General features: G+C 44.3%; 1 protein-coding gene across 1 annotated transcript; it reads right to left on the bottom strand.

Moving 5' to 3' along the window:
• Positions 1-4915: 4915 nt before the first annotated feature.
• wdr75 (WD repeat domain 75) lies at positions 4916-16437 on the bottom strand. The gene is made up of 21 exons (XM_079731628.1): positions 16319-16437; positions 15502-15631; positions 15166-15231; positions 14571-14661; positions 13756-13880; positions 13418-13488; positions 12273-12389; positions 11948-12036; positions 11575-11733; positions 10984-11043; positions 10299-10414; positions 9773-9942; positions 9165-9319; positions 8803-8983; positions 8291-8382; positions 8085-8180; positions 7597-7766; positions 6763-6822; positions 6159-6305; positions 5756-5847; positions 4916-5499 (listed from the first exon to the last, which is right to left on the bottom strand). The coding sequence occupies exons 1-21, from the start codon at positions 16402-16404 to the stop codon at positions 5049-5051; spliced, it is 2724 nt and encodes a 907-aa protein (XP_079587754.1). The 5' UTR covers positions 16405-16437; the 3' UTR covers positions 4916-5048.
• Between the last annotated feature and the right edge of the window lie 5122 nt (positions 16438-21559).

Genomic DNA, 21559 nt, shown 5'->3' with positions numbered 1-21559 from the left:
GAGAGACAAAGAGAGCTGGGGGAGGGAGTGTGTGTGTGTGTGTGTGTCTGTGTGTGTGTGATGGCAGGGGAGGAGGGGTGGTGACAGATGCTCTTCTTCTGCAACTGGTGGTGGCCCGGATCATCTGCTACTGAGCGCGCTCAGTAGAGCTCAGCGATACCCCAGTCATGACTCATGTGACCTGGCTGAGGCATCACTATCACCTCTGAGAAACACACACACACACACACACGCACGCACACACACACACACACACACACACACACACACACGCACACACACACACACACACACACACACACACACACACACACACACACACACACACAGATGCACACACATACACACACACAGATGCATATGCACCGGCATAGGCACACACACACACAAACACACACACACAGACACACACACACACACACATCCAGACAAACCCTTGCTCACTCAGACACAAAACAGGATGTCCACGAATCTTCACCCTCACTCTCTCCTTCTCTTGCTCTCTTCATCTAAAACTCTCTCTCTAAACACAAACTCCATCTATCATCAGGCAAATCATTATCTTTGTCTTTATCTATCCCAGTCAACCTCCAACACAATTCATTCAGCCATCCCATCAGACTTTCTAAAACACCAGTCTTTTCTTCTGTCCTCCTATACGGGCGAGGGCTTTTGTGACAATCACAAAAGCCCTCAACAGACCTCATAGGACTATTGTTTGGTTTGTTTTAACTCACCCAAGACGCTTGAGGGAGGAGGCAGCTAGTCTTCTTCAGGACCTCCAGGAGTCGCGGCCTCACTGCGTCGTTCACCAGAACCTCTGATCAAACAACCCAGAGGACACTCCGATCCTCCAGTCTGAGCCAACGGGTCCCGCTGGGAATCCAAAGGGGCTGGTAATCCAGGGCTCTGTAGGGTGGGGGGGGGGGGGGGGGGGGTTCAAGCAAGCCAGGGAGGAGGTCCTATGTCCTGGGTGTAGAAGGGATCCTGGCTGGGTTGGTGGAGGACTGTGTCCTGGGTCAGTCAGCCTTACAAGTGAACTTCTGGAATGAGAGGCCCGCCGACCAGCTCCCCACCGTAGGCCCACTGGCCAATAGGAGCGCAGTGACCTCACAATGTGACGCGCAAGCTCACTCTCTCACTTCTCCAAAGCCTTTGGGGATCCCTCTCACTCGCACACGCACACACCATGGGTGCTTCGAGCCAATATGGGGGGGAGGGGGGGTCGGTAGGTTGACAATGGTTGAGATGTAACACAAAGCCCAGCCCCTGCTGTGTGCACACACAGACACACACACACACACACACACACACAGACACACACACACACACACACACACACACGAGGAGGTGGTAGGGAACACCTGCCCCACTAGGGACTGGGTCCTAAATGTCTTTGTTTCCCCAGGGAGGGAGGGAGGGCCATGATGGGCACAATGAGCTGAATTATGTTGGAAGTAAAGCCTTCTGCAGAACTGGCTGCTAGAGCAGGGTAAGGAACTGTGTGTGTGTGTGTGTGTGTGTGTGTGTGCGACCATGCATGCGCGTGTGTGTGTGTAGCAGGTGGGATGCAGAGGATGTAGACATAAAGAAGAACATGGTTTAGAGAGAAAATAGTACAAGCAAAAAAGAGAGGAGAGATAGAGAGAGAGAGAGAGAGAGAGAGAGAGAGAGAGAGAGAGAGAGAGAGGAGAGAGATTTGCATACACAGCATTAACACAATCTCTGTTTTTATGGTTGGCTTGAGGGAATCTGTGGAAACAAGCCTCTCTGACATTTGTGTTGCAAACACACACAACACACACTCACTTGCTCACACACTGCAAGTCGCTTTGGACAAGAGCGTCAGCTAAATAATTGTCATATTATGTAAAGAGATAAAGATGTAGGGAGAGAGAAATAGAATGAGATATTGAGGGATAGAGATGGACAGAAATATTTTGCGAATGTCGGTGAATTGAGATAGAGAAAGAAAGAAATATCTCTCAATATTTCAAAAATAAATATCCATTTTTCCACTTTTACAGAAGTGATATTGTCTGTTGGTTAGCCTGTCAATTTCTTGCTCAGTCAGTCAGCAAGCCTTTCTGTCAGTCAGTCAGTCAGTCAGTCAGAATATCTGGTCAAGAATGTCCCATTCCTCATCTTCACTGAGGACCAAAGTGAACACACCTTAACCCTTGAGCAAGGCACTGCACTTGACGTGATTTGTGTAGGGGGAGATGTGGTGACCGTCTCTGATGCTCCCACCCCCCCACCCCTTTCTCTATCTCTGTCTCTCTCTCTCTCTCTCTCTCTCTCTCTCTCTCTGGGGACCAGAGGGCGAGCCATAAGGACCATCTGCCGTAGGACTCAGACCAGCAAACCAAACAGGTGTTGTCCTCACAACTGCCTGCTTCTTACCAGCCTGACCCAGTCCATCTTCCCCCTCGCTACTCTGCTCTGTTCCTCTACTCAACTCTTCTCCTTCTCTGATCCCTGCCTGGCTCTCCTCTCTGAACACATTCAGAAGCTCAAGTAGAGAGGAGAGAAGGAGAGGAGGAGAGGAGGAGAGGCCTAGCACCAACCAAGAGAAGCAGTATTGTCCGTCTGCTGGCAGAATTGACCTAAATGGATAATCTGTAAAACACACACAGGAAGAAGAGAGACCGAGAGAGAGAGAGAGAGAGAGAGAGAGAGAGAGAGAGAGAGAGAGAGAGAGAGAGAGAGAGAGAGAGAGAGAGAGAGATGAATGCAGAAGGGAAATAGTGGAGTGTTTGAGACAGATGAAAGGATAAGACAGAGGGAGAGAAGTAGGGAGCTTATCCTGCAGAGACAGAAGGGGCCTCTGGCCAGGGACTCCACACTGAGCTCACTGACGACACTCCGTCCTGTGGTAGCGGGACAACTCCAGCCCCAGGCTCAGAGGCCTGCCTGGAGCTTGCAACACACACAGACAGATGTAGCCCTCCCAATTCAGCAAGCATGAATGCGCGCACACACACACACACACACACACACACACACACATACTCTTACTGCGGAGGAAGCCAGACAAACCTCAGCATGCCACATGGTGTGTTGGTGTGTGTTGGGGAGGGGGGGGGTCACAGAGGTCACAGAAGTCTTACAATGTACAAAAGCATGGCCTTAGGCCTACTGCCCTCGGGGTCACTGTCACACACACACACACACACACACACACACACACACACTCCCATGCAACACAATGTACACACAAGACACACCACACACACGTCAGCAGGATAAAAGATGTATAGCATACAATCTCTCTCTACATATATATACACACACATATATATAAGTATATATACACACATATATAAGTATATATACACAAACACTTATATGTTACACATATATATATAATTTATATATATATGATTGTGTGTCTGTGTGTAGGCTAACATCAGTGAGTGTCGAAAGACACAAAGAGAACTTCACATCTCTGATTAAGTCATGATAGATTGTCCCCATATGGCCTGGCCTTAGGTCCTGAGTGTATGTGCATGCGCGTGTGTGAATATGCATGTGCGACTCGCTCAGGCTGCAGAGTCATAAGTGTGGCATAAGTGTGTGTGCATCTGTGTCTTTGTGTGTGTGTCAGTGAGTGTGTGTGTGTGTGTGTGTGTGTGTGTGTGAGAGAGAGAGAGGCGAGTGTCAGGTCACTGAAGCTCAGAGGTAATAGACCAGAGCAGCTCCCAAGGGACTTGAGGCAGCTGCTGATCTCGACACACACACACACACACACACACACACACACACCAGCCAATTCTTCCTTAATGAGGGAGAAATAAGTTGACTACTTGGTTTTAGCATTTTTTCTTCTTCTGCATTAAGAGAATATGATTTATAATTTAGGTAAATTGTGTTACTATTATATAATATATTTCCTATCTTACATCAAATGTAGTCTCATAACTTATTTGAAAGGTTTTGCAACCTGTCTTTCAATGACCATGGAACACATTCCATGATATTAACTGCATGTAATAAAATATGATGCTCCAGTTCAGTCCCTCACCCTAATGTGAAAACTTCTAATGCTGAATAACAAAGGTTTTAGGAGAACTAATTACATTATATAAATCGACTGTTGCAACAACCTATATCACTTATACTTCTGGTCTACAATTAAAATGTGGTTAATGCAATTGTTAACACTTTCTTCCTCGGCCACGAACAGTTATTGGGGAACAAAACTAAGTATTCCATATTTAACTGGACTTATTAAAACGGATAAATAAATCAGGGTAAACGGTTCATGAATAATCTCAGAGAACACTGAAGTATTGAGACAAATCAAGGTTATAATCGTAAAGTTCCTCAGTTTAGACATGCAGCATTAGTCCTCCTATTTAGCCCATCTTTTTGCCTGTTCGTATACACCAGACCACACAATGATGAACCGTTTATGCTGCGAGCGAACCAATCTCGCACAGCAGTTGGAAAACATGAAACTGATTGGAGTCAAATGAAAGTGGTTATGAAATGCTTCTTAATCCACCTGCACGGACTCTGTTTGAGGGTGTAGGGCTAAGTTTAGACATCCGACGCCACTGCAATGTACACTGCACCGTAGTAGTAGTAGTTACACAGTGCAGTACAAATAAAGGACTTAAATAACTATACTAATTAACTGTTAGAGGTATACATTCTATGCAGTGGAGTCCAATTTTCTTTTATGCTACCATTCCAATTCATGCTGATGGATAGAATAAGCAATGCCTGATGGCTACAATAGAATAGTGCAACATTAAAGTTATGTAACCAGCTTTGAACAAGTCTGGCTGGCACATATTGACCTAGGTGGACATATATCTTCATGCACACAAAATAACCAACATTTGTAAAATATGATTTAGCTATGTAAATTTCAAGATTATTTACCAGCCCAAAAAAACAAACACCATAGTGAAAAAAATGTTCATTTATTACAATTTAATGTCTGGCAAATGTTTGAGTGAGTGTTCATCTGTTTGTGTATATATATAAATATGTATGCGCGTGTTTTCCTCTGTGCGTGTGTCTGGACTGTTTCTGCACGGTCATGGGTTGGTGGTTTCGACCATTGGTTTGGAGGTTTCGACCATTGGTTTGGAGGTTTCGACCATTGGTTTGGAGGTTTCGACCATTGGTTTGGAGGTTTCGACCATTGGTTTGGGGGTTTTGACCCTCTGTTTCGGGGTTTTGACCATTGGTTTGGGGGTTTCGGCCATTGATTTGGGGGTTTTGACCCTCTGTTTCGGGGTTTTGACCATTTGTTTGGTGGTGTTGACCATTGGTTTGCTGGTCACCAGCCCACGGATCCAGCTGTAGTCCAGCCTCTTCACCCCCCTCAGTTCCCTGTGCTCTGCCTTGGTGAGAACGGGGCCCAGCGTGGCCCCCGGGTCTGGGCTCTCCTGCTCCGGCCTCGGGTGTACGGCGGCACTCTCCTCCTCGGAGTCGTCTTCCTCCTTCTCGCTCTCCATTTCCACCTCGGTGGGCTGTTCCTCGTCTCTGAGGAGACACATGGAAGAGACGCATGAGGACATTACATGATGTGGGGGGGGGGGGGCAGTATGGTGCATGCATCAGCGTTTTTTTCCGGTGCAAGATGGGGAACGCCAAAGTCCCAAGAATCGCCCCCATTACACGGCACATGTTTCCCAATAACACCAACCACTTTGGTTGGTGTTATAAACTTTATTAATGGTAACAAAAGTTGCGGGAACGGTGCATATCAAACATGACAGTGGAAGGTGAGTTTAACTACCTGCTGTCGGAGACTGAGACCAGCAGGGAGCTGACAAACATGGAGCAGAGGATTGAGGTGGCTGGGAGGACGTGGGACGGGGTGTGGAGGAGCTGGAGGCAGGACCAATACAAACGGTTATTATTCATGGTCGTTATAGAGAAACGTTGATTACTTTGTGTTCAACTGTTTCTTGAAAAGAAAAAAAAATCATTCACTATTTTGCTTTTAAATTTCACAACTTTTTATACAGACAATGAAGTGACATTTTATGCAAGTATTATTTTTTTGGGTTGTACTGCAAATTAATTTTTTTTATAACTTCCACACATAGTTAAGTTGGCATCTACAATATTATATAAAACTAAACAGAAAGAGGAGTTGCACTGCACGATGTGTGCACATCATCGCCACGGTCACCCACCTCCTTGATGGCCACAGAGCCCTGTGGAAGCAGGGTTCTGACTCCTGATTGGCTGCTCAGAATGTCCCTCTCTTCCTCTTGCCGCTTGCGGTGCTTCCCCAGCAAAAGGTAGAACGGCGTCATGGCAACGCTGTCATCAATCGTTGGCTTAAAGGGGTAAAAAAAAAAATTAAACATGATTAACAGACATATTCACTCCTATAATGTTGGGCTAAATAGGAATGGGGGGAGGGTTAATGTAAACTATAAATGCATTTATTGAAACCCCTAAAATACAAATGTTTATCAGATTTTAGTCATTTTTTAGGGTAAATAACATGGTGGTGGAACACAGCGTTAATGATAAATTATGTAACACGCATTAGCTTTAACAGATAGGGCCGGTAAAGAGAGAACAGGGACAGAAGGAACTTTATGGATTTCAGAAGTTCTTCTTTTCCACTGGCCCACCAAAGTGGGGTCCCAGTTCGCCCCTGCAAGACTCACAATGTTTAGAAAGTGTGCGTATGGCTGATAAAGAGTTCAACCATCCATATTCCATCCACCCATTCTACTGTCTACCTTTTGTAAACATAAAGTTTCAGGATAATTTGAGGACAGCTACCTGTTTGCTCAAAGCCATCAGTCGCTCCTCTTCGGGCTTGGTCAGGAATGTCAACAGCTCCTGGAGACGGAGAACACAACATCTACACATTGAGCTAAACATACGTAAGTGGGTTATAAGTAGTTGGCTTAAAAACGTGCTCTGGTGATTGATCAGACTCAATTCTAAAACGACAAAAATTATTTACATTTCATATTTTTCTGTCATACTCATCAAAAGGTTAAAATTAGGCTTGGTTCAACTACCGTTCCACTTCTTATATGCGTTGATAGATACAAATTAATCAAAACCGATTCAAATTTTTAAACTAAGGTATCTTGCGAAGGATAGCCCAGTGGCTAGGCTGCTTTTCTCCTAGCCCAAGTTACCGGGTTCAGACCCCAGTGTCCACAGCCGCAGCTCCCTGAGCAGGATGGCCGTTTCCTACCGGCTCCTTCACGTCTTGAAACTGAAATAATGGCCAATCCTTCTAGACAGAAAATCAAGCACCCTTCCCTCGCTAATCCAGCGTCACCTACTGGACAACTCTGGTATTAATCTCCGTATGCGATCCAGCTTTGAATAAATCGTGCTCGACAAATACCGTCTGATTACGCACGCTACTTCTCGGTGATGAGGGAATCCTAACAGACATCCTTCAGTAACACGCAGCCTTTAGTTTGGTGTCCTACTGACGCGCATGCTCCCGATCCCAGCCCCAAACTCAAAAAAGACATCTTCTGCTGCCTTTTGCGGTGTAGGGAGGAAGGTCGGGTTGGGGGGGAGATGTATTCAGTTCTTGTAACCCAGCCGTGGTGAGGGGTTGACCAGGTACGGGCGCGGCGGCGGGCCTACCATGTTGTGGGTGAGGAAGTAGAGCTGGGACCAGTTCAGCCACTGGCTGCCCTCCTCGCAGCTGTCCAGGGGATCGTCCCGGGGGGCGAACACGGCCCGCGTTACCCGGCCCGTGCACAGGGCCTGCTGGGAGAAGTGGGGGCGCGGCTCGCTGGGTCGGAACACAAACACTGCGCACAAACACAAGGTTTGGTTATTATAAACTGTATTTTCAATAATGTAGCCGATTGTCTATCATTTGACTTCAAAATTTTCACGTTTATATTTTGCATTTATATTGCTTCTTTTCATATTCATTTATGCACATTGATAACTTTGTATCAAAGCAGAAAGGACACTTTACTTGACCCATGCCACTCACATATATATATATTTTTTATATATTTATATTCTTTATATATAGGGATTGAATAAAGTCAATTGTATCTAATCTTGATCAAAGATGGAGTAGTGACAAGCAGTATGGGGGTTGCGTGTGCGTCTCTCACGGTCAGTGGTCTTCTCTGCGCCGCAGAAGGCGGCCACGTTTTCCGACAGGGGGTCAGCCAGGAGCAGGCTGACGTCCAGGGAGGTGCTCCACTCCACTGCAGGAGACGGAGATCAGGGGGAAGGAAGAACATTAAAAAAGTCTTGAGGAACAGCAATGGAACTATGGATATTTTCGTCGTTTCTTCACACAACTTGTGGTTCTTACAGGAGCAGGTGAGCAGGTTCCAGCAGCACAGGTTCTTGTCGGTGGCGCCCAACAGGTACTTGGAGCAGCTGAGACGCCCGAAACATAAGTCCCTAGAAGTGGAGGGAGAAGAGCCCTGGTGTGAGTCGTCTGGCGTTACTCCGCTAGTCCTCAACTCAAACACAACGACCCGGACGTCCATCCTAAAGGCCTGATGTACTTCAACCAAGTTTCGTGATTCTCAAAGACAAAATGGAAGCACAGAAACTGAATAGAAGGGCTTCTATAGACGCTGTCTGTGAGGGGTTTTAGGCTGAAATAGACAAACTTTTCCCCCAGAACACAGCCGCCTGCCATTGGTCAACAGTACCATGTGACCTACTGAGTCTCGTCTCACTGCGACTCTTGCCATCACTCGCCGGTTATGAGACCACGGCCCCTGCATTTATCCCCTTGTAATCAGTATTAGGCCGAACGGACCAGGTTTGTGAGTGTGTGAGTGAGTAAGTGAATGAGTGAGCGCGAGTTCTTACCGGATGGCTCCTGGTGGTTGCGAAAGCGTGGTCAGCAGGTCCCAGGAGGCGGGGCTCCACACTGTTACCACTTCCTTGAAGCTGACGGCCAATAGGGAGCCGTCGGCCGAGAAGCAACAGCACTTGGGCACCAGGCTGTGATAGTCTCCCACAAAGTCACAGGACCAAGACGCCTCCTCATCTGCGACAGAGAGAGATAGCAAAAAAATGTTATGCTTTTCCATGGCTCCCTCAAAAAACAGACAAAGATGGGTTTGTACTTTTCAGATTCTGACTTCCTGACTTAATCCCCACGTCTGTCTAGGACCCCAACCCAGATGTAAAGAACTGGCGACGGCTGCGGCCGGGACCAGACTGCTTACCGTCAGAGGGGTCCGGCTGGGTCAGCTGCCAGGCCTTGAAGTGTCCGTCCAGGCTGACCGAGACCAGCGTGGTGCTGTTCTGGCTGGAGGGGCTGAAGCAGATCTCGCTGATCGGGCCGTCGTGGGGGGCCGTGATGGTGGTGTTCAGCACAAAACTGGACATGGGGGGAGAGAAAAGCCGGTAAGAACTGGAGCAGAACTTGATAGAACAGCTAAGGCCCAGAGCAGAAAACTGCAGAGAGCAGATAACGGTTTGAACTAGAGCAGAAAACTGGTCGAGAACCGGAGCTGGTTGGATGAGGGTTTGGAGGTCTCATCTTCTGCATCGTGTAGCGTGTGGGGTATTGGATCCGCAACACACAGTATTTGTGTGTATGCACAGAATGTTTAGAACATCAAACATTCATACTATAGTGCTGGTTTCTCAATAATATGCACAGGATTTAGAGTGCATGGTAGGATCGTTTTCTGTTGTGTAGATTCTGGGTAAAGTATCGTTAGTGTACACTGTCGTTTTGGGACTGTATCCTTTCTGGGGTGAACAGCATCATATATTAGCACTAGAGGCAAGAGACGCGGTAGTGTGCGGTGTCCCGGCGTTATGCTACCTCTGTGTCTGCTCGTCAAAGGCCCACAGCTTGAGGCTGATCTCCACCTCCTTGGCGCTCCTCTGCTCCACCGTGGCCAGCCAGCTGCCCCGGGAGTCCAGGGCCGCCTTCACCACCTCAAACTGGTCCAGGTTTGACTGGTTGATGTACTCCTGCTGCACGATGTCCAGCTACACGCACACACACACAGACAAACACACAGACAGTCAAACCCTGGCCATTGTTGATTGCCTTCCATTTCATGGAAGTGATCATGGTTGGGGGAATCAACAACGTAAATATTTGGTTGGCTACAGTTCTATATACAAGGGTTCGTCCACAAAGTTCACAGAGCAAATAAAAAATAAACAGATATGCTAGGAGAGATAGACGCTTTCGACTACTAGGCAATAGCTAGACCCTCCTCCATGTGTGAGTGTGCTGCCATCTATGGGCCACGCTGGGGTTTAACGTGCAGCGGCGACTCCATACACAGAGGTGTCCATACCCGAGAGGGGGTGGGTGGTGCGGCGCTGGGGACGCTTACGTTGTACAGCTGCTGGTCGCGCTGCAGGGAGTAGAACTGCAGGTGCCCTGGCTTCCCGTTCAGTACCAGGGCCTTGGTGCGGGGGTCCACCATCAGCGCCGTCTTCACACCGTCACCTGGGGGGGATCCAACAACGATGGGAGGGGGGTGAGGTTAACCAACATGTCCACAAGGATTTAGACATTGAGCCGATTTATCCAAATTGACTTGGAAATATTTTGTATGAGTGTAAATAATGAGTAGGTAGGTGGGATGTTATTGACATCTTGCTCAAGCATGCCTACAGGTTAGACGGACGATGTTGGGGATTAAATCCAGAACCTTCCCGATGGGAGACGTACACCCTTAGAGGTGGAATAGACTTGCCTGCCCCCATTGGTCAAAAGACAAAATTATATTGGGATAAGTCAATCTTTTTGCTCACAACCATCGATTTAAACTGTTTGGTCAACCGAGTTAGGATTGTTCGACCCAAATACGATCGGTTGAACTAAATACGAAGCAAAAGAAATTGAACGGCCCTGTTCACCAAGATTTGACCTCGCCAGCCATCATAATTTAGAAATGTATTTAAGGTCTGTTTAGTGAGAGTAGGTCCCAAAAGACACACTGCAACAGTCTTTTGGGTCCCGAGAAGAAACTGTTTGCCTGCATGCCTCCTACAGACAGCCCTGGACGCACTCACCGTGGACCAAGCCCTGGATGACAGCAGACACCTTGGTGCAGTTCTGGATGACTGTGATCTCTGTGGGGGGAGAGAGGGAGTAGAGGAGGTCATTTAGTTTTAGGGTGCTTAACTGTTCAGCCAGGAAAATCTTGCAAATACTTTGACAGCATATCAGATTACATGTTATATCTTCGCTACTTTCATTGTCACTACAGGGTTTGTAGTACTTAGACGACCCTGGCCTTTCACTATGACCTGTTATATTAAACACTGACTCGTTTAAATCTATCGCTCAAATTATCGACGCGATTGTCCAATTTATTTTTAAAGCATTTTCATTTCTGGCTCTTTTGTCAATTCCCTAGAATCACAGATTTAATCCATTATTGAAATGTAAACAACTTAATGTACATCTTTTTTAACTATTAATATCACCATTCATATTTGTATTTATAGCTATGTTTATATCACTATATAACCTCAACTTTAACAGTTCAGTTGCAGTACAGAAAATTCTTTACACGAAAGGATAATCGTTCAGACCAACAGAGCTCATGAGTTGTACTAGCATCTGTCGAGGTGCGTTTGATGCGAGCTCCGGCGACTCACTGTTGTCGGTGTGGGAGGTGCAAAAGAGCGACCCGTCGGGGGACACAACGATCTCTTTGATGGAGGACCCGAGGCGGGGCAGGAAGTCCTTTTCACTCTCCTGGCCGTAGCGCCACTGGACCAGCACTGACTCCAGACCCCCACTCAGCAGGTTAGTACCTGGTGCCAATGCACAACAAAACAATCCCACCACCAACGGTTTAAAACAGACAGGAACAACCAAGTGAAAACGTTTTAGACAGAGGGAAACAATACAACCCCAAACAGGAAATAATCTAACATATATGTTCCTTGGGCTTTGCAGGTGATGAAATAACTACATGGCAAAACCTTCAGATTTTAGTAAGGGTAGTGTGTGCATGTGCGTTCCTACCTTCTGGGGTGAAGCAGAGAGCGTTGACCCCACTATGGTGCCAGTGAACCGTAGAGAAGGTGTACTCCTTCTCCCTGTTGAAGTTTCTCCTGCACAGACAAAAGCACATCTCAATTTACAAAACCGGGATGCAATCTAATTTATTATGGACCTTTGTCGGATAGCTCAGTTGCCCAAATGATTCAACTAATTTAAACACACCACAACAACACCAGAGTTTACTCATTACAAAAAGGCATAACACATCCAGTAAATCTCAGACAGATAATATGTGCCTATGTATTTGTGCGCACGTGTGTGTCAGGGTTTCTGTCATGGTCCTCACCAGAGGCGGATCTTTCCGTCGCCGTGTCCGGTAGCGATGCAGTCATCTTTGGGGTGGCAGGCCACGCAGGTGAAGGCGTTTCTGGCTGCCTTTTCATCAGAGGCGCCCAGCGCAAACCTGTTGGGATTCGAATCGTGGAAGGACAAGATGAGAACCAACACGTTGAAAGGCGCGAGTGTGTGTGTCACTATTCATTTAGGTACGACGTCCTCATATTATGTGCAGTGTGCATAAGCAGTGCATTCATAAGTTACTACATCCCTTTATCTTTCTACACCCTATGCTTGGATCCGTATGCTACTTAGCTAAAGAGTGACCCATTATAAGCAGAGTGTAGTGTGGAGTGTAATTGGCATCTGTGAATTTAAAGAGCACCTATTATGCTTTTTCAAATTTTATGACCTATAAACGTTGTTATAATGATTAATAGCCATGTTTAACCATACTAAAGTGTAAAATAATGATGTGCATGCATTTAGACGTATTCCCTGCTGACCGTCTGGGGCGGCTGTGCAGAGCGCTAAACACTAGGGACGCCGGTCGCCTTTCACTTGTTCAAATTTCCGGGATTTATCTACGTAGAACAATCCGGATTTTCCATGTATGGTAATGCCCTTCGCAGGTCTTCCGGAAGGTAACCAATCACAACGGAGTGGGGTTGGCAGGAGGGGGGGCGGAGATGGACGAAGTCGAGCATTGACAGAGAACGCTGAAAGCGCCCAGATGAGAGGAAGAGTTTCCCGAAAATCGACATAGTTTTTTGTGCTGTGATTCGTGTCAGGTTGCTCTATAGGAGTCATTAATAAGAAATTAAGACCAGAAAAGTAGTATAATAGGAGATCTTTAAGTCAAATAAAATATATAATTTTTTCAATCCAAGACGGGAAAGTTGACTCTAAGAGAATGAATATTAAAAGTAAGATGGATCAAATATGTGTGGCTGTATAGTACTTTATAGTATTATATATATATATATATATATATATATATATATATATATATATATATATATATATATATATATATATATATATACACACACACACACACACACACACACATATATATACAGGATATTTTTTGCCTCAATGTTTATGCATTCTAAAATCAGCATGTCAACTGTTAAATGTGTGTAGCTTACTCACCGGTAGAAAGTCTTCTTGTTGAAGAAGTAGACATGCAGAACATTTTCTTTAACAGATGCCACGTAGTCCCCCTGCGAGCACAGTGCACACAACGTTAAGTAATCAACACAGAGGTAGATAATGCCATTTGTAAGGTGCATATAACATAGGTGCCCCCTACAGCACCACTCACAATTGTTACATTTTCATTAGAGCAATATTATGGAAAAATACTGACCTTGCACCTTTCACATTAACAAAGTGCACCACCCGATCACAGTGTGTGAATGAGTGAGTGAGTGAGTGAGTGAGTGAGTGAGTGAGTGAGTGAGTGAGTGAGTGAGTGAGTGAGTGAGTACCCCTTGGCCGAAGGCGATGCACTTGGGATCGGTGCTGACGCTTTGGAACACGATGGTGTGCCCCTTGACCATCACATGCTGCTCCACACTGGGGGGCAGGTTCAGAGAAACCAGCCCAAACTTCTCTGCAGGAGAGACGCAGCATGTTGGCATGTGGTTAACACCACTCTCATCTGTACTCCATCAACTCATACTGTAGCAAATGGTTCTTTCAAAGAATGGGGTGATGAATCCCATTGTTGGAACACTGCAATACATCTCGTCTCTTAGTGGTTAGGGTTCCTGACTCTGATGAAAGGCTCTTGGTTCAAACCTGCCATGTCTGCAGCCTAACCAGTATGCACCCATGAGCAAGATACCCAAACCGCTAACTGCTCATTGATAACACGCAACTCAAACACTATGCAAGTCGTTCAGTGTCTGCTAAAAGGACTAAATTGCATCATTGCGAGAGATATTCTACTAAAGAAAAATTTGTGTGATTGGATGAAGCTTAAAGTAGTTTCTTTCTACAGTGTCCAGTCCACACACATTGATTTTAAACCTTTATAGATACATTGTAAGAGTTTACTACTACTGGCCTAGTTAGTGTTTGCCAATAAACCCTTACAAATAACCAACTCCAGCAACATGATGGTTAAATATGTTAAATATGAAGCGTAAGAAAGTTTAACCAAATTTTACCCTGCCTGCCATCAGACTTTAGGTATTTATCTAAAGTTTCAATTGTGAAACTGCAGTCAGATGGCTTTCTACTGTAGATCATAAAATGCAATGTAACCAAAGAATCCTGCAGACATTCAGGTAAAACTTACCCTTCTTGTTCCTCTTTACTGGCATCACAACGAAAACGTCTCCTTTTGCGGAAACATGCATTGACAAGATGCGTCTCCTGACATTGTAAGTCTGGGAAATAATTACAAGAAACAAGACTTTATCATCCACGGGTTCCATCTCAACTGAAAAGGCCTCACGCCATGAAAGTTATTGTACGGGATTACCAAAGTTGCAACCCATGAAAACAGGGCAAGACTAGATTACATGAAGGATACACCATGTTTGTTTTTGCTAAAGAAAATTACACCTAGTAGTCTTTAATTACTACTGTGATGAGCAATACCATGATTACAAGTCAACATTTACAAATAAATAAAGATACATGAAAAAAACACTGCTTTTATTCGATACCAGTGTTTGTATACTCCCTAGTAAAATAGTCAGGCAAAGAAGATCAAAGTCAAATGTTTAAATGTGGGAATTATTTCTTGAATAGCAAAAGGGAATTCCAAGTCAAAATCACAAATTGTCGCAATAACAAAAAGTAGAAAGTACAGTAATGCAATATAAGTTACTGCAATGACCAGGGACTGAGTGCAAAGTAGAGGGAGTTTTGAGGTGCAGTAAGGTTACCCTAATAAGGATGCCATCTGTGAAGTCCCACAGCCTGATGGTTCCATCCTCTGAACACGAGAACACCTGCGAGAAACATGTCGTAGGGATGATGAGTTGATTTATATTCTCGCATATGAGTGCAGTTGAAACCGTTGGATTCAAATAAAAAAAGTCCAAAGTTAGTAGTGACTGTCCTGTTCGTGATTAAAGTCTCAATGTGTAGGAGGGGGCATATGAAAGGTAAACTCATTTTCCCTTTCAAGGCAGACCAGTATTTCCTCTTGTATCTTCCATCTCTTTCCTATGGTGTTTGTCTGTGGATCAGAATACCTGAAAAGCGTTGCTCAGCCTTACCTGGAGGTGGTTTGAGGGGTTGAGGACGAGCCCTGTGACCAGCTCTTTGTGTCCCTGAAGGTGATGGATGCATTCCTCCGTGGATGTGCTGAACACCTTTATGCACTCACCCGACACACAGATCAGGAACCTGGGGGGGAAACATCTCAATTCAATAGGTGTGTGTGTGTGTGTGTGTGGGGGGGGGGGGGGTCGTTAAGGAGGAACCCTCCTATTCCTCCTTAACGACTGCTTAATTTCTTTATTGAAGTGACTGAGCTAGGACACTGCAAGTTGCTTGTTACGGCTACACAGTTATAGTAAATAGACAGGAGGATAGGTTCGACTTCCGGGTAAAAGGTTCTTGGTTCGGAACCCAATGTACACTGTATCTTTTGGCATCCTGCGCATAAGGTCTATCTCTATCCTACTCCTTGATGACATGTACAGTTACCTGTATTCAAACAGCTCTTGCTTTGCTAAATTACTAAAGAGTAGACTACGTGGTCTGGTTTTAGGGTGATCGAATCCCGGGCAAAACGTTACTGGGTTCGATCGTCATGTCCGCAGCCTCAGCATCAATTCATTTATGTGCGATCAATAAAGTAGTCTGCCAAATGATTAAATATGAATAATAATATTCGGCCCAATTAAACGATTAGGTTGACATAAATAACGTTACAAACGTCCTAATGCCGGGGAAAGGGCTACTTTCCTCTCCTACCAAATGGGGCCCCTTTGGTAAACACTATTGTGCAAGCCTCAAACAACCGCGTACATCAAGCAAACTATAACCACAGTGATCGTAATGTTAACCCGATATAGAAAAAACACGTACCGTGAGTCTTGAGTGATCACAGGTGCTCTAAAGTTTATTTTGCTTCCACCTCTGTGGACCACGCGTGTATCAGCGTGCGCCACCATGTTTCACCTCTGACCCATCAGTCCCGTCTGCTGTGTGTTGGTCGGCTGAGAGAACGATAGACTCACAGCGCCCCCTACGGCACCGGACGACTGGGCCACAGGACCCTAGCCATGGAACCTCACTCGGAGGGGACGGAATAAAGAAATTACAATAAAAAAAGAAGCAACTAAATATTCAGAGGTTTCAAAATCATGAATACAAATTCAAAGAAAACAAACGTATAACTTGTTATAATAAATAACAATTACTAAATAAAAATAACCTCCTTTTCGGTTCTTCTTCTATTTATCAGCCCTGTGGTCTTCAGAAACCAAAACAAATCCTATGCTTTAGGATTAAACGCTCCAGCTACATCAAAAAGTTGAGTCTTAATCATTATCATATCAATCTCCACCGTATCGGTACGGGGTCTTCCGTCCTCTTCTCTCCGTGTCACAGATCCTGTGAAAGACCCCGGGAGTTGGCTCGGGGGCGTCGCCTTGTGGGCAGATAATGAATCTCCCCATGGGGATTAATAAACATTATCAAAAAAGTTGAAACCCGACTTTTAAAGTATTAGCCCACATAAACATTAATACATAGATAGATACAATTAGCCTAATCATATTTTTTAGTAGGCCTACAACAATTTCACAAAAATGACAACAATTTCATTCCAACAATTAGACACAGGATTTTAAATATTTGCTATGTATCTCAAATATGGCCCTCATGGCACACTCCCTGGAAGGAGGGGTTCCTTTGCAAGATTTATTCCTTGCTTATTAAAGAGTGGTGTAACCGAATAAACACTCCCAGCAAAATACCTGCATCCAACAGGTGCTGTGTTCTTTTTGGAAAAAGTCTGCCGAGTCAGGATCGCTTTAACGCACTTTATTTGGTAAAGGTTTGGACTAGTCTCTATGAATAAAAGGGAGGGGAATTGTATAGACACGCGTGGAGATACACTTAGTAGGGCATTCTGAAGGATGCGTTACCTGGAGCGTTCTGGCCCCCTGGGCTATGTGTTGGGACTTTAATACTGGGCAGTCGTGGACTCAGTTATGTGCTCTGATTGGCCAAGCATGGTGCTGAACTCCCGCCTCCTGGATACCCGTACGTGTTTCTATGCTGCTCTCTTGTGGCTATGTGTTGGCATTGCAACTTGGTTTTTGGTTATGTGCGGGAATTACACTTGTTTTTGTGGCCTTGAGCTTCTGGGTCTCTCGAACATCTTGACCGCTCGTATCTCTAGAATTGACACATGATGAATGGCTTCCTGTATGAGCTGGACGCCTCCCTAGGCTCAGGATACCTCCCTAAGATGAGAAAGAAGCCTCTTTAATTGGCAAGGGCATATGTGGTCTGTTGGTATGAATGTGTGAATTATGTTACAATTCCCTCCTTGGTCATCTCAGATGACCATCCTACAAGCAATATAAAAGTATAAAAGTATAAAATATAAAGCAAAACACAAAAAGTGTATCTCATCCGGTCTTATTGTTAGCTATATTAGCCTCTTTAGCAAACCAACCCGAAAGCAAACAACACAACTTTAGCCTACATTGAATTGCGCGCACAGCAAGACAGTGCAAAGCATAAATTGGTGACCGGAATAAAGTAGCAATGTAATCAAGTGTGTAAGAGCATTTAAAATCAACATTATAATTACCAACGTGGTACAAATAGGCCCTACAAAGAAAATAATAAAAAAAAAACTTCACGGGCGCAGCCATTTTTGTTGAGCGCGTCATCACTGCTCTCGGTCTATTCTCAGAATACCGAGAGATTAAGTCAAAAAGGGGGCGTGCCTCCGAGAATTGCCGCAAGAAAGCTTGGAAATCTTCGACTTTCGACTCGGAAGTCTGGCGTTCGAGGATTCAGGAACACACGAAGGGTTGCCCAGTTGGTGACGTGTGGTTTATAGTGACGCGCATTAACATGGCGGAACATGAACGTTTTACTTAATATAAAATAAACAACCATCATATCACATACTTTACTATTGATTGACGTTGTAACTGTCTGTTGGCATCAACTTTGCTCAGTTTTAAACGTTGTGCACTGGTAAACCAGCTCTAGATAAGGGCAAGTGTAGCCTTCCATACAATGGCAATAAAAACGTGCTTCTCATAAATAAAAGCAAAAGGATAGGTGATAGGCTACAAGGAAATAAAGGAGTTCGAACTTGAAACTGATTCTACTAAGCTCTGTTTAGTTCTGACTTTTTTTTATCGGATAAATAAAATCCTGCTCTGAAGAACTCGCTCGCCTGATTTCCGCCGGGGACGTAAGCGCCGCGGTCACTGCTGATCCCAGCCACTCTCAATGAAACCATCCCCACCAGCGCGCTGCGGAACGTCTCAGCAGCGTCCAAGGAGCGGCGCGCTGCGCTGCAGCGCTATCATTCCGTAGCACTTCTATTTTTGACGCGAGCCGTTGCTGAACCGCATCAATTTCAACAGAGCAGATCGAGCCGGGCAGGAAATGAAAAAGTAAAAGAGCATCCGGACCATTATCACAATAAAACACAATACTCAGCTCATGTAGCCTATCACAACTTCACATCAACATTACGTCATGACCGTCATGACCGGGTCAGAACAGTCTCATTAATAATGGATGCACAGAGAAGGATTCACAAATGCATTTTGTGATTTATATATAAATTACTCTCTTCTCACAAATACATTTCAATGCACACACAAATGGATATCGGTATGTATAAATGTAATAATATAAGTTTCACAAACACATTTCTGATCCACACACGTGTCTTATTTCAAATAAATGTAATATAAATCCATAAATATATTAATTAAAAAAATATTTGCAAGTTTCATAAAAAATGTATTTGGATGTTGTTACATTTATGTACCAACTGTTAAATTTGTGAATCCAGCCACGTCAGGAGAGTCAAAAATCCACATATAAATACAGACCAGTTCACACATAAATGCAAACAAGTTAACAAATGAAAAGCGTCTTGTAAATTCAAGTTTAACAGTTTGTATATAAGTGTAACAACATCCAAATACATTTTGATGAAAATTGCAAATATTTTTTAAATTAATATATTTATGGATTTATATAACATTTATTTAAAACAAGACACATTTGTGCGTCTTGTTAACAAAACGTTTCTGGGTGGAGAGCCAGAGAGTCTGTGTTTTCTCTCCACCCAATGACAGACCTCAGGTGAAGCTACTACGTGCAGCAGAGTATGTGGGCTACTAGCCACACTAGCTGCCCCGGATGTTAGCGAGCGATTCATTGTCATAACGTTACCGGTAAATGCGTTATTACAACTCAAACATCAGCTAGCTCATATTAGCTAGCTAACTCGCCAGGTAGCTGGCGCTACCTGGCGGGTAACGGGTCGGAAAAACACGTGTTAAGGCGCAGCCAAGAGCCTGCCGGGAACGCGGCACAGCCCGCTACCCATAGACGGATTATGAGATATTGGGCCCCTGCGCACGTGGACTCTGCAGCAGTGTTAATTTTGTCAGCTATTTTAGATTTAGTCTTAGTCTTTAGACGAAAATGCTTATTAGTTTTAGTCACATTTTAGTCATTGTTTTCCTTCGTACTTTTAGTCTAGTTTTAGTAGACTAAAAGTCCTTACATTTTAGTCAACTTTTAGTCATTACTTTTAGTCAAAATGTTTTCTCTTTTTAAACTAATTAAATTAGGCTAACCCCTGATATATGGACACCTGCCAAGTAGTTCCAGCCAAATAGAGTACTGAAGTGAAAACGTCACGTTGTCCTGGCAACCGGATTTTCTGTTCTAAACAACCGAATGAGAGATGGCGTTTTCCTTTGCTTCCATGTGTTGTTTCTTTCAAAATGAAAATAAATCCATTTTGTTACGTATTTTAAGCACATGGGCCACCATACATAGCCACTAGGAAGTAGGATCGAACACATAAACCGTAATTACCATACATAGCCACTAGGAAGTAGGATCGAACACATAAACTGTAATTACCATACATAGCCACTAGGAAGTAGGTTTGAACACATAAGCTGTAATTACTATACATAGCCACAAGGGGGGCAGGACCCGACATATAAGCTGCAATAACTATTCCAGCCACAGATGGCAGCACCTTTAGGCAGGTGAGGAGGGCGGAGCCAATACGACACATAGGCCCCGCCTACTCGGTATTAAATCAGGGCCTGGAGCCAACGATCTCAAAAACATCCGGCAGTCCATACTAGGGAGTTAAATACAGAGGCGTGCTGTTTGTCGCTCACAAGCTTGTCCGTACAATTCCCCTCCTTTTGCTTTATAGTTACCATACCGAAATACTTTAACAAATAAAGTGAGTTAAATGCAATCCGGATTAGACTACTTTCTTCAACAACGCAACAATTTCAAGAGGTGAAAATCACTACCAATCGAAACATGTCGAGGCGTTCATGTATTCCCCTGGGATATTAAAAGTTTGTAAACGTTAGTTTAGTTTAGTTTTTTTTTATATGAAGAAAATCTATTCTCAATATTACTTACATCATTGGTAAAGCAAACTCGCAAATCAATTTGCAGAAAAAATCATTCCTTTTCTATGCAAGGTTCGTGTGGCATAGGATTTCCCCTTGTTTGGTTTGCGTAGAACCGAAAATCGGTTGCTATGGAAAGGTGACGTCACACTTTAGTACTCCATTGTCTGTTCAGCTTTCAAAACGAGAGCTGGTAAATTGTGACAAATGCATTAAACTGTAATCAGAAAACACGGTTATATGCTATAGACCCTATAGTATATGTGCTATAAAGGCTGGGACGAATTTCGAATTATAAATATGTACAATGCATAACGTGCCAAGTCGTAGCTAAAGTCCGCCCTATTTTCTGGAGGAGTGAACGTTGCATAAGAACCTTGTTTCCGTTGCATAAGAACCTTACGGGAGGGTAATGATTGGAAAATATCATGCATTTTGAATGTCCAAATAGCACACCACTAACATTTTAGTCCTGTCTCGTCTCATCAACGAAAACAAAACTTACATTTCTTCATAGTTTTTATTATCAAAGATCTCTTTTTAGCTCGTCAACGTCTCGTCTTAGTCATGGAAAAAAGGTTGTTGACGAACATTTTTTGGCCCCCCTTTTCACTTTACTAAGTAGGCCTACTATTGCTGATTTCGCTTAAATTTTTGTATTTCTCTACTG

The sequence above is a fragment of the Pollachius pollachius genome (genome assembly GCF_949987615.1).
Source record: "Pollachius pollachius genome assembly, chromosome: 3".
NCBI classification, from domain to species: Eukaryota; Metazoa; Chordata; class Actinopteri; order Gadiformes; family Gadidae; genus Pollachius; species Pollachius pollachius.
This window is presented reverse-complemented; position numbering and strand designations above follow the sequence as displayed.

Bases quoted from the DNA above. Each gene is read 5' to 3' on its own strand.
- wdr75 (XM_079731628.1), bottom strand. From the start codon at position 16,404: ATGGTGGCGCACGCTGATACACGCGTGGTCCACAGAGGTGGAAGCAAA. The intron at 11,734-11,947 runs GTAGGAACGCAC...CATTGGCACCAG, and splicing joins TCTCTGCTTCACCCCAGAAG to GTACTAACCTGCTGAGTGGG. The intron at 8,383-8,802 runs GTAAGAACTCGC...CTCCACTTCTAG, and splicing joins CAACCACCAGGAGCCATCCG to GGACTTATGTTTCGGGCGTC.